At 34.2% G+C, this 13756-nt stretch overlaps 2 protein-coding genes across 5 annotated transcripts; one reads left to right on the forward strand and one right to left on the reverse strand.

Moving 5' to 3' along the window:
• Positions 1–5085: 5085 nt before the first annotated feature.
• LOC144998087 (tubby-like F-box protein 6) lies at positions 5086–7544 on the forward strand. Of its 3 annotated transcripts, none has more exons than XM_078957912.1 (5): positions 5086–5586; positions 5950–6238; positions 6330–6417; positions 6566–6698; positions 6938–7544. In XM_078957912.1, the coding sequence occupies exons 2-5, from the start codon at positions 5963–5965 to the stop codon at positions 7494–7496; spliced, it is 1056 nt and encodes a 351-aa protein (XP_078814038.1). In that variant the 5' UTR covers positions 5086–5586; positions 5950–5962; the 3' UTR covers positions 7497–7544. The 3 variants fall into 3 exon arrangements, with proteins under 3 accessions (XP_078814038.1, XP_078814037.1, XP_078814036.1); XM_078957911.1 differs by having other exon boundaries at positions 5087–5586; positions 5923–6238; XM_078957910.1 differs by lacking the exon at positions 5086–5586 and having other exon boundaries at positions 5630–6238.
• Positions 7545–8512: 968 nt separating this feature from the next.
• On the reverse strand, positions 8513–11328 carry NFD5 (pentatricopeptide (PPR) repeat-containing protein). 2 transcript variants are annotated; one of them, XM_078997512.1, is made up of 3 exons: positions 11222–11328; positions 9835–11115; positions 8513–9720 (listed from the first exon to the last, which is right to left on the reverse strand). In XM_078997512.1, exons 2-3 carry the CDS (start codon positions 10948–10950, stop codon positions 8665–8667), a joined length of 2172 nt encoding a protein of 723 aa, XP_078853638.1. In that variant the 5' UTR covers positions 10951–11115; positions 11222–11328; the 3' UTR covers positions 8513–8664. The 2 variants fall into 2 exon arrangements, with proteins under 2 accessions (XP_078853638.1, XP_078853637.1); XM_078997511.1 differs by having other exon boundaries at positions 9835–11144; positions 11222–11310.
• Positions 11329–13756: the final 2428 nt, after the last annotated feature.

Raw genomic sequence — 13756 nt, forward strand, 5'->3', positions numbered from 1 at the left:
TAACTTTGATGATGTGTTTCACAATGCTTGGGTTTCGTTCAAGGGTTTTGGAGCGAATAGATACCTGCTAGTGAAACTGAAATATGTAAAAAAAATTACAAGTAAATGGGTTGCAGCTAAAAGATTAAAAGAAAATGGTAATTTAGATCAGTTAAAGACTAAGGTGGATAATATGGAAAAAATAGTTGAATCTAGGGAGCTCTCTTTCTTTGAAAGATCCTCCTGGAGAGAAGATAAGCCGAAGATTCTAGAATTGGAAAGAATTTCCAAGTTGGATCTGATTCAAAAAGCCAAAGTCAAGTGGATCCAAGATGGGGACAAAATTCTTGATTTTTTCAAGGTTCGCTACAAAACAAGAACAGGAAAACCAGTATCAATGGTCTCACAATTAATGAAGTATGGGTTACTGAGCCGAAAGAAATCAAGGAGATGAGAAAATTTTTCTTTGAAATTTTTCATGAATTTTGGTCTGATAGGCCGAAATTCATAAACTTTGGATTCAGAAAGTTATCGACTAATCAAAATTGTTTCCTGGAATCTCCTTTCACTATTGAAAAGATCAAATATGCAGTATGGTGTTGTGCATGGGAGAAGGCTTTGGGTCCCAATGAATTCACCTTCAAGCTCATAAAATCCAAATGGGATCTGATGAGTGGGGACATTATCAGTTTCGTCAACCACTTTGAATGAACGGGTTCCATATCCACCGGTTGCAATTCTTCTTTTATTACTCTAATACCAAAAGTATCAGACCCACTCAATCTGGTAGATTATCGGGCCATAATCCTAATCGGATGTTTGTACAAGATTTTAGCCAAAGTTCTTACTATTCGTTTAAAGCAAGTGGTTGGCTTAGTGGTAGATGAGGTGCAATTAGCATACGTCGAAGGAAGAAACATTCTCGATGGACCCCTGATTATGAATGAGATTTACTCATGGTCCAAGAAGAGCAAAAAAAAAGGATGTATTATGTTAAGGTGGATTTTGAAAAGGCCTTCGACTCTGTTAACTGGAAATACTTGGATTCCGTATGTGCCAAATAAATTTTGGGTATAAATAGAGACAATGTATGTTGGGATGTCTATCCTCTTCGAGAACCTTCGTGTTAGTAAATGGATCGCCCATTTGATGAATTGTCTACAACAATAGGGGTCCGGAAGGGAGATCCTCTCTCCCTGTTCCTTTTGTATCATTGTAATGGAGGGTCTGAATATTGTTGTCAAGAGTGCCAAAGAAAACTCCCTGGTACATGATGTTAAGCTTCCTTTCAATGGTCCGCACTTATCTCACTTATTCAATGCGGATGATGTCATTTTTTCAGGTGAATGGTCGAGTATCAGAAACCTCTCAACAATTCTGAAATGGTTTCATATCTCATCAGGCCTAAATGTCAATTTTCATAAGTCACGGTTATTCGGTATTGGTGCCTCTGGTACCGAATTGAAAGACATGGCTAGAATTATGGGTTGTGTAGAAGATTCCTTTCCATTCAAGTACTTGGTGTACCTGTTGGGGCAAAATATGGGACTAAAAAAGCATTGGAAACCCATCATAGACAACTTCAGAACTCGTCTATCTGATTGGAAATCCAGAACTCTTTCCTTTGGGGTCGCATTACTTTAATCAAATCTGTCCTAAATAGCTTGCCTAGTTACTTTATGTCTCTGTTTAAAGCACCAGAAGGAATTACTGTTTCTTTGAAAAAAAATCAGAAATTTTTTTCCTATTGGGTGGTGGTGATTTAAAATACAAGATACATTGGATTAGTTGGTTTAAAATCACATCCCTTATCTCTGATGGTGGTCTGGGGGTATCAACTCTAAAAGCACAAAACTTGGCTCTTTTAATCATTTGGTGGTGGCGTCGGATAAACAAGAAAGGAAGCCTTTTGAAGAATGTCATTACAAGTCTACATAATTTGAGTAAGAAATCAGCACACTTTGTTGCTAGAAAAACCTCCAATGGGGTGTGGTGCAACATCCAAAGGGCAGTTAAATCCTTAGGTAATCTAGGTGCCGATTCTCGCCATATATTCAAAGTCATTCCCAGATATATATTCAGATCTTGTTCTGGAAAGACGTGTAGTGTGGTTATGTCCCGTTTCAAGAAATTTTTCCCCATTTATGGATTGACTCGATCAAAAGTTGTAAACTTTATGATCGTGTATTAGCAAATGGTTTTATGTGGTGTTGGAAACAGTCACCTTCCATCTCCTCTAAACTTCACAAATTGCTTCAACTATTGGTGACCTAAATAACTCGGAGGATTCTTCGTCATATGGTTTTTGTTTTTTGCCGACAAAAAATGGTAATTACGTGGTAAATTATATGAGGCGTATCATAGACTTGAAAGTGATCCTCTTTACAGGGTTGTGGATCTATTGGTTAAAATTAATACCATTAAAAGTTAAGTGTTTTGTGTGGAGAGTCATGCATGGAAGAATTCCAGTAGTAGAAAACAATCTAATAGCATGACGGCTATAATTATCAAATCAAATGTGCTCTTATGCAACAAGGATGTCAAATTGGTGGAACATCTTTTTTTGCACTGTAAATTCACCAAGGAGGTTCACTTTTGGATTTTAAATGGTGTTGTATTATTGTTCGAGGGTTCTCCAGTGTTACTGAATTTCTTATTACAAGCACCATCTTGGACAATTGTCAAATGAAGAAAGTGATTGGTGATGTTATTCTATTTGGAATATTATGGTACATATGGTTGCCAGGAACGATAAGATATTCAAGAATATTCAAGTTGCTCCATCGAAGGTCGCGAATGATATTATCTCAAGCTCATACTCATGGTCTAAGCATAGGAGTCGCCCGAATTATGGCGGCTGGGTTGTGTTCGCCATTTGCTCATGTATCTACTTCCCTATTTTAGTTTTTGATTTTTCTCTTTTTCTCCTATGTTTTCATTATCTTCCTCTTTGTACGAGTTATTTCATCATGCTTTAGTTACTTGTTAATCATAGCTTTTCAATCATATTTTCCGTTTCCAAAAAAAATAAAAAAATAAAAAATAAAAAGTATAGAATACGAGTTTGACCATTTGAATGAGCCAAAATGGCCCAAATTAGGTTATGTTATGGTCGTTTTCTAGCCAACCATTAAAATGTCATTCAATTATAATTTTTAGGCCGGATTTTTAAATATCGGTTTCAAACCTATCTTTGAAATCAGTTACATAAGATGTCATATTTTATCTCTCAAATCGGTTTAAATTCTAATCAGCTTTGGCCTAACCTTTTTTTTTTTTTACCTATTCTCCATAAAACATAACATGGTTTTAAAAACCCGGTAAGATAAAATCCGTTCCATGTGCACTTGTAGGTAGAGTTTTTTAGATGAATTGTGACATACATTTTTTTATATTTCTCTTTATTTTATACTGTTGTTTTCTATTTTTTTTTAATAAACCTTGCAACAACTCTTTGAAAAATACTTACAAATCTTATCATATATTGTTACATTGATCATTTGTCGAGATTACTTGGTTGAACAATTATTAAAGGTAAAACAAAGACAAATGTTGTAATATTGTGAGAAATAGAGAGACCAACATTATCACTTATAGAAGTGCTTCATGAATTTTGGATTGACATTACACATATTAGTGACCTGCCAAAAAGGACTCGTATTTTGATGGACCGAAGTCGGGAATGAAATAACAAGATGGACCAAGTGTGAACCACTTAAATATTTGTGTCTATTTGTTTTTTTTGCTTTCTTTCATGTTGTAATTGGTGTATTGTATTTCTTTACTTTGTATTTGACTAATTGTATTGCATCGTACATACCCACTCCTTGATGTACTTTTTTTAAACTATTGATCATGTGGTTGTGTAGTTCTTATATATTATACACCCTCTAATGGGATCGTTTTCTATATAGTTAGGTCCAAGTGATTTTATGGTTTCATCCGATATCTAACTTGTATCCTAACTTGAGTAAATTACACGAATGGTCCCTATGGTTTGGGGTAATTTGCACGTTTGGTCCCTAAATTAATTTTTTAATTTGGAAGGTCCATATTGTTTGTTATTGTTACACGCTTAGTCCCTATTGTTTGTTTTTGTTACGCATTTGGTCCTATCTTGCGTAGAAAGACGACAAGAGTAAATTACTGAAATGATCCCTATGGTTTGGTCAAAATTACACGTTTGGTTCCTAACCTTTTTTTTTGTACTCGGATCGTCCATGTGATTTGATTTTATTGCGTTTTTCATCCTATGGTTTTGTCAAAATTGCATGTTTGGTCCCTAACTTTATGTATGTAAAGGACGAAAAACGCAACAAAATCAAACCACAAGGATGATCCGAATGCAAAAAAAAGTTATGAACCAAACATGTAATTTTGACTAAACCATAGGAAACATTTCAGTAATTTACTACAATTATTTAAATAGAGAAAAATGGTAGGGTAAATAAGATAAGGTAAGGGGGTGGGGTTAGGGTGGGGTTATTTAAATAAATTAAATAATCAAAGGAAAAATAGACTTTTTATATAAGACAAGAATCAAGCGTGTAACAAAAACAAACAGTAGAGATCTTCCGAATTAGAAAAATAAGTTAGGGATCAAATGCGTAAATTACCCTAAACTATAGGGACCATTCGTGTAATTTACCCCTAACTTTGTTTAGTATCTTGGTTACTAAAGTTTATTTTGGCGTTTTGTTTATAAAGACCTCAAGGCCTAAAATTTGAAGGAAAAAAAAAAAAAAAAAAAAAAACCCCTCCAAGGTGATATATCCCCTCCTACGAATCCATGCACATTTACCATAGTGAGGTACTTACATGATCATACAAAACACATTTATTGTGAATGACATCTCCAAACCAACACCAAATCCTATTTTTTTACATCAAAATGGTATAAAATCATCTCCAACCTCAATTAAACCTTGTCAAAGTTTCATATGTTACTTTTAGTCCCTTAAATTATATGTTTATTTGTTTTTTTTATTGTGTAGTAAATATATTTTATGAAGATTCTACAACAAAAATGATGTAAATAATATAAAAATAATGTAATTCGAGATGAAAAAGTCTTAATATCATTTTTACACAGTGTGAAAAATAGAATTGGATTGGGATGGTTTCTCTTTTGATCATATTGTTCTATAATTGTGTTAGAACCTTCGCGCAAAAAATGAGCAAGCTTTGAAGATCAATGTTACAGAAAAGCTGGTGCTGGTGTCTGCGTCGCCGGCATGGCTTTAATTCCTTGTCACGGCGGCGTTAATGGCGGATATCAATAAGGTCACGTACCTTCAAGGCTTCAAAGGCCACCAACTTCTTGAATTAACCAAAACTCGAAAACGAAGCAACTCGAGAAAAACAGGGGGGATTCATTTCCGTGGATAAATATTTTGACAACTGAAAAAGAGATCTTTATTCCCCATTTTCTCGATCCTTCCCATCAAAAATCATCGAAGCTCGTTCCACATGTGCGGAAATTCGTGTAATTTGTTGCTACAGAGGAGACATCATAACGTGAGAGATTTCATTCCCCTGTTTTTGAACCTTTTTACGAGATGTGATTAACAAATTTTCGGGATCTCTCGCCAAATGCTTAACGTACAGGTAACGTTTATTCTTCATCTACAGTTTCAATTAAGATTCTTTATTGTTGCACTTATTTCCCTTTTCTCTGATTGTATAAAGACCATGTTTAAATATTCAAAAAAGGAAAACGATACTGTTCCTTATCGTCCTTCAATTATTTTGTTTATTCCATCATGTTGTGTAATCATGCAATTCATATGCATGAGGAGTGTGGCGCATGCCCACCATCTGTTTGTTATAATGCCTAAACCAATTTACGCTACAACACTGCTGAATCTTTTTATCATTATGTTACCCAACAAGTAAAACTATCGTCTATACTTCCAAATCCATGTTCTTGAATATGTCACTCAGTTGTTTACTCGGAAGCAATACCAACAGAAGAATTCAGATCATGAAAAATGGGAAATCACATATTGTTCCAGAAAACTACGATTCGGTTCCAAGATCTTTACCTTCTTCAATCGGAGATAGCAAATGGGATGATTTCCCCGGCGAGTTGCTTCTCGACATAATCCGGCGAGTGGAAGGTGGTGAAACCTCATGGCCAGGTAGGAGAGATTTCGTCGCTTGTGCTTCGGTTTGCAGATTCTGGCGAAACACAGTAAAGCAAATCGTTAGAACACCTGAACAATGCGGATTAATCACATTCCCCTTGTCGTTAAAACAGGTACTTTGATCAATCAATCAATCAATCATCTTCAAATCTCAAATCAATTTTGTGTTTCTAACTTCGATACGTTTGAATTACTTCGTTTTAGCCTGGATCGAGAAAGGATCCGATTCAATGCTTTATAAGGCGAGATAGAGCTAATTCGATCTTCCGGTTGTTTCTAGGCCTGAGCCCAGGTAAAAAAAAATGTGTTTTTTACTTTTTACTTTTTTACTTTTGATTGGTGACTAAAAAGAGAATAAAGTAAAGTAAACTTGGATAATTGATTGTTTTTCCTTTCAAAAATTCAAAAAAATTTACAGTTTCTGTAAATTAAAATTACAGCGTTAGCTGGTGATGCAAGTAAGTTACTATTGGCTGCAAAGAAGGTGAGAAAAGCCACAGGGACAGAGTTTTCAATCTCCTTAACTCCCGACGAATTTTCCAAATCTAGCCTTACTTATGTTGGAAAGCTAAGGTTATCTTCTTTCTTTCACCCTATTAATTTCCATTTTTGCCCCCACATACTTTTATAGCCACATCACATGTCCAAATCTAGGGTTTTTCCGATATCATTTACTTTTTTCATGAAACTCTCGGTGAATTACTTTTTTTCATGTTGGCTGAGATTGAAAAAAACTCTCTTAAAACACTGTGATTTACTTTTTTTGATGTTGGCTGAGAGACTGACTGTTAATTTGAATAAACTATTTACAGTTCCAATTTTCTCGGCACAAAATTCGCAATTCACGATGTGGAACCTTTTAACGACTCTTCAACAAATAAAAAAATACCGAAATTTGGTTTAAAAAAAATATCGCCAGTGTTGAAGTCCAAAGTGGTCACCATATCTTACGAGCTTAATGTTCTACGCACAAGAGGACCAAGAAGAATGAATTGCACGATGAACTCGATCCCCGATTCCGATCAAACCGGAAAGAAACACGAGACACCGGAATCGGAATCGGTGATTCCGATTCCGATTCCGGTTGTGGAAAGGAAAGATTCGTTGGTTTTGAGAAACAAGGCGCCGAGGTGGCACGAGCAGTTGCAGTGTTGGTGTTTGAATTTTAAAGGGCGGGTTACGGTGGCGTCTGTTAAGAATTTTCAACTGGCGGTTGATAGTGGGGGAGGTGTGGAGGAAGATGATGTGGTGTTGCAGTTTGGGAAGATTGGGAAAGATATTTTTACAATGGATTATCGGTACCCGTTGTCGGCTTTTCAAGCGTTTGCGATTTGTTTAAGTAGTTTTGATACTAAACCCGCTTGTGAATGAAAATTGTACTAATTGTTGTGATAATATTATCCGATTTATGTTTTTTTTTTTTTTTGTTTGGGTTTCATGTAAATATATTTGTGTAAGAGTTATCATTGTTACAAATAGGTTGAATAGGTTATTGCTCTATCAAATTTTACATTTTGACTTAGATTTTAAATTTTAATACGAATTGGACCGAATTTAAAATTTAGTTATGAATTCATCCTAATTTTTATTTTTTAAATTTATTTTTCTACAACTTTTTATTAGAAAAAAAAAATCTTAACTTTTTTCCAGCTTTTAAAATAAATCTATTAGACTATTACAATAATTTCTTACATTTTTTTCCAACTCCAACTCTTAGAGATTGGGAAACCAATTTTTAGAGTTGATTGTGCACAACTGGATTTGATGAAATAGCATATATTATTTAAAATTAGAGGAATAATTAACCAATTTTGTAAAATTATTTATTTAAAAAAAAAAAAAAAAAAAACTAGTTTGCATATGAGGCAATGTAGAAGTTGGAATAAAAAAGTAAGAAATTTTTTTTTTTAATTGAAAAAAAAAAGTTTTAAGATAATTTTTTTATAAGCAGTTAAAGAAGTCTTTAAAAAGTTGTAGAAAATAAATTTGTAAAAGAAACTAACATTTGACATGAAAACTTTATCATACATTTAAATCGGGACCAAACTTGTAACAAAATTTAAAATTCAAGCCAAAAATGTAAAATTTTAAAAGGGTGTGACATTTCAACTTGAGATAACAAATAGCAATCCAGAAAACATAAGTTAGTTACGATTTTAAAAAACATAAAATCAGCAACTTTGATACATTGTGACCATTAAGTTTCAACATTTTTTTCACTAAATTTATTTTACGAAAAAGCAATAAAAAAAAAAGTGAGATACAAACCTTTTCCAAAAGATGGAAATAAGAAACAAGTTTTACATCAAAGCAAAAACGTAATCCATATATTCCATACAATCTTTTTCTATCCTAAACTCTAACAACTTCTATAATAATAATAATAATTAATAAATAAAGCAACATATATATATTATCAAATCAAATGATCCAATAACCCTTTTTTCTTCCTCAGTTTCAAGTTTCAAGACCACAAGTTATTACCAAAAGTGAGAAAATCCAACAAAATATCCATCAAACAAGAATATGAATCACAAAACTATCTCATGAAAGAAGATCTCTTCCGATTAAACGTCTGAGCAGCTTGTAAACTCACACTCAACTGTTCAGACACTTTAAACCCTTGTTCCTTCATCATGTTATGTATCCTTTCAGCATCTTGCTTAAATCCACCAGCAATAAGACCACTTATAACTTTCTCAAATTCATCACCTCTCAACTTCTCCTTATTAGCTTCAACAACACCAAGTGCTTGAAGAGCCTTCTTCTCTTCTCTACCTCTTGCATACATATCACAAAGACTTAAATGAACTGATAATGAAGGATCCACACCTTTCTCAGATAACTTCCCCAAAATACCCTCCACTTCTTCCATCAATTGCAACTTCCCTAACCAATCGATGAGGACAGAATAAGTCTCGACACCATGTTCAGTTCCTTCTTTCTCAAGCTGTAGCAGAAGTTGTAGACCTTTGTCTAGAAGATTCTTTTTAGCATAAGCTGAAATCATTCTAGCAATGCAGTTGTCGTTTGGTTTGTATCCGAGTTTGATGATTTCATCAAAATGTTTTCTTGCTTGATCAGGGTTGCCTTTTCGGCTGTAGGCTTCAACAAGATAAGTGCATGATTCAAGGCTTTTTGGGAATCCTGCAAATTCCATACGGGTGAAGATTCGATGTGCTCCGATTGGGTCTCCGTTTTGAGCATAGGATTTGAGTAATGCAAGAAATGTGGTTTCAGAGGGTTTGAAGTTTTGTGACTCTAGATCTCTCATTAAAGCTTCACTGGATTTTCGATCACCTGTGTTGATGTAAGCCATGATCATGGAGTTGTAGACTTTGAGGTCTGGTTGGAAGCCTAAGGTTTTTAAGCTATCGAATGCTTCTTTTGCAAGATTCAGATTGCCTGATTTGCTGTACATGTGGACCATTGTGGTTTTTGTTAGGATGTCTGGTGATATGCCCTTTTCGGTCATTTTCTTGATGATTCTTTCTGCGTTTTCTAATTGGTTGTTTTTGGCGTAGGCATCAATTAGGTGTGAATAATCTCTTATGGTGGTTTGGAAAGATTCTTCATCGAGTAACAGTTCTGTAACCTTGTAAAGAAGAATAAGAAGAAGAAGAAGAAGAAGAAGAAGAGAAGATTGCAGAAGTTAAGTAATTGAAAACTTTTGAAATACATGTTGAGAGAAGAATGAAAGATTGAGTACCTTGAAGTATAGTTGATCGTTTTGTTGTTTTAATCTGTTAAGCAATGCAATCCAGTCAATCCTGTTAGGTTGTTGTAGCTCTATCCATTCTGTAATCAGTGGTGAAGGATCATTATCTACTTGTAATGAAAGTAGTTTCTCTGTAACAATCTTTGATTTTCCAGATATTGGTTTTGGTTCTTGAGGCCATACAGATCCTCCAGTTTCATGGATATGATCAGCCACTTCTGCCCATTTGGGTTTGGAAAGATCAAGGCCATAGATCTTGTATTTAATCTTTCCACTCCTTTTGGGTAAAGAAATCTCCTCAGCATCATCTTCTTTCTCAATGTTATCTTCATGAAATTCGGTTGTTTCTGTTTCTGATTCTGGTTCTTGTTCTTGTTCCTTAGCTTCTTGTCTTAAAAGCTCCAATGAATCATAAAACTCACTATCTTCCAATTTCTCACGAGCCCATTTGAATCTAAGCTCTCTCAGCAAGTCTCCTCGTATCCCTATTTCACCAGCAAATCGTGCCATATCTTTAACTTCTTCAGACTGAAGAAAACTCTTCATTTTTTCCTTCTTTTTAGCCTTCTTCATATCTTCTACAACAATGTTGCTAACCTCCCACACTGTTTTCCATAAATCCTCACTAAAATCTTGGGACACAGAGGCTGTTTCAGAGCCAAGAAACGACTCTAGACGACCTGCCTCCATTTCTGATACAACCTTCTCAACGATGATATGAAGCATTGCATCGATTTCTTTCTTATCAGCATCGGTATAAACCTCTGTAAGCTTTCCTCTCATGATCCAAACGAATCTAGATAAGAATTCATTCATTACCACATCATCATCGTCCTCTGAGTTTACAGAAACAGTCTCTACAGCGTTGGTACTGCTCGGAACAGTTTGTTGACCAGAATGAACAAATCTATAGAAGAATGAATGCGCCATCGGCGTTTTAGGGTTTCCAATCCGGGAATCCTCTTTATGATATTCTGGAAGGTGAATCAGAGGGGTAATACAACGACTGGTGCAAACCTCTCTGTAATTCCATGATGGAGTTCTTCTACCGCTAAATCTTGACACCTTGTTGATTGTCAGTCTCGATAAGAAATGCTTCAGATTCATTTTATAAACCCTTGATCTTTCTTTTAGAACGACAGACAAAGCGAAAAATCAAAATCAAACTGATTTATTCAGAAATTTTCTTAACCAGAAAATTGCACTTTCATCTCTGAACTGTAATAAATCAGATATCCATCAATGCCGCATGTACGATCAGCTAAAAAAACCCTGGTGCATCCAATTTGCAATGACAAAAGCTGCAAAATTATTAGAAAATGTAATCACAAAATACACATACCGATCACTAAAACATACATTTGTAAATGATTCTTACATATAAAAAAACAGATCCTCGCCTGATAGCAATCGAGCAGCAGAACGCTCGGTTTTCGTCAAGTCCAGATATTACTACTACACCATGTAGCGAGTGAAGGCTTAAAGCTAGGGTTTTTCTTTCTCGACATCTTATAGAAACTTTACAAATGTTATCCCTATGGTTTACACGAGTGCATAAAATACCCTATACTTTAGTTTTCTAATTTGAGCTTGTAAAAGTAAAACCCAAAGGAATTGAGATCGTGTAACTTGTCAAAATAATTTGGAGTTATTAATTTAAATTTAAATGATAATAAAGAGATTAATATATAGAGTAGGACATACCATAAACAAATCATGTGATCCATTAAAAACTGATTCACGTATTTGTTATTCTAGTGATCTATCGTCTTATTTGTTCTCAGGGCCGACCCAAATGATGTTTAATGAGTGTTTATGAACAGGATCCACTAAAATATAGGACCCATTTTCTTCAGATGTTATATTAGGGTATTTTTAGATTTTTTGGACGTATCATATGAGAAAGGAAACGATGCAAGCTCAATGGACGTATCATAGGACCCATTCTAAGAAGAAGGGAGAGTAGCTTTTATGCTTTATGATAGGTCTTAATGATTAAAAACCATATCTCAATTGATCCTCTAAGTGAGTCTTAGTACAATTGTATGTTTGAGAAGAGGAATCAAGGATTGAAGAAATGGTTAAATCAAGAAGTCAATCATACTTCGTCCCAATAACAAGTCTTAAAGTTAAGATTGTGACAATGAGTGAAAAGTATTAAAGGTTTATAACATTCATCAAATGTGGAAAATTGTGATGTCTTGAATAAGACAAAGACCAACTAGAGCCAATTTATGAAGTGTTTTGATAAAAACTACACTAACTCTTGGATATTTGTTTGTCAAGAAATGGTTATTGACAAAAGAATCCTATATATGTCAAGGAGTCAGTGGGAGTTTTAATGGACTTGAAAAGTTTCAAGAACAAATCAAATAAACCTTAACGATCATCACTAGCACACGAGTTGAGGTTTACAACCTATCGTGTTGACATTAATTTGTTTCTGTGTTGTTCCAATTGAGTTAATTATGCATGTGAGTCCTATGAGTTCTCATTTAGAACGCATAAAAGGCAAAGCACCTTAATCAATGAAAGGTACATTGATAATAGAAAGGGTGATCTGCTTAACTACTTGGAAGACATGGTGGGCAGCTGTGCTACCATAAGGCAAGAAATCAAGTTTAAGAAAGTTCGGTCCATATGAGTTTGAATTTGTCGTAAACTTTGGTTTTAACAAATTCACATGGATAGGAACAAATACACCGCTTTAAATCTAAGTGTCATAAGATTTCCTACTTCATGAAAATGATTGTGAGGAAATGCTTTCACTAAGAAAGATTTTAAGAAGATAGTGCTTGTAAAATTTTATTCTCAAATTCAATTATGGTTACGGTATCCCTTTCCATGATTTGAATTGTGAGGTTTGGCAATTAGTCTTAAATGTTTAGACACATATGAATTATCTAAGGCAAAGGTGTATAAGTTCAAGAAGCCTTGATAAAAGATTATCAAAGCATTAAGTATTAGAAACATGAACTTAAGAAATTCAATAGGTATTGTTTTTCTGGAAGTTAAGATGTTTTGATTACATGTCGAAGCTAGTGGGAGCATAAGTGTTATGTTTTATAGTAATCATCATGATAGTGGGAGCATAAAAGTTATGATTGTATCATTATTATGGAAAGTATTGCAAGTTGGCAATATTAATTATAGAAAACAAGAGTTATACCTTGCAAAGTCGTAAGGGTTGTAAAGTTGTTTTGCTATAATTAAGGGAGAGAATATTATGCTTCATTTCAAATCTAAAGGATTAGGTTGAGAAATGTTAATAAATTTAGTCAAAGGTACATAGTGTGTTCTTAAAATTTCGATTATGATTACGGCATTCCTCTTCATAATTCGAATTTTGAGAACATAGCAAATAAAACATTATGCGTCGTGTCTCATACGCTTCGGGTATAGGATCGATTGCAAATGCTTTAATATTTGACCATTCTAAAATTTTCAAAATGTCTAGCGCATTTAGAGGAAAAAGGGACTAGAATTGGTTTTGACTAAAATAATTAAACAACTAACAAAGGACAATCCAAAGTTCGACGAGGATTGGTTGCTTGTGAGTAGTTGGAAGAATGGTATTAATGGACCATATTGACATTATGATGAATAGAAAAGATTCTATTAAGAATGAGTTGTCATATGGAAAATGTGGAAATGTTTCCATATTGGATGGACCATATCGACCTTATTATGAATAGAAAATATTCTATTAAGAATAAGTTGTCATATGGAACATATGGAAGCGTGTCTATATTGGGAAGTAAATATTAAAAATCTATGACTAGATTAGAAACTTTTATGCAAAAGGATGTTCAAAGGAATGTACTTTGAGTGAGAGACATCATATCTAAGGAATTGTCTTGTAACAATCTCCGTTAGAGAACTTTGTAATATCATTGGCAATAGTCTTTATGAC

This window comes from Lactuca saligna, chromosome 5 (assembly GCF_052625555.1).
Source record: "Lactuca saligna cultivar CGN05327 chromosome 5, ASM5262555v1, whole genome shotgun sequence".
NCBI lineage: Eukaryota > Viridiplantae > Streptophyta > Magnoliopsida > Asterales > Asteraceae > Lactuca > Lactuca saligna.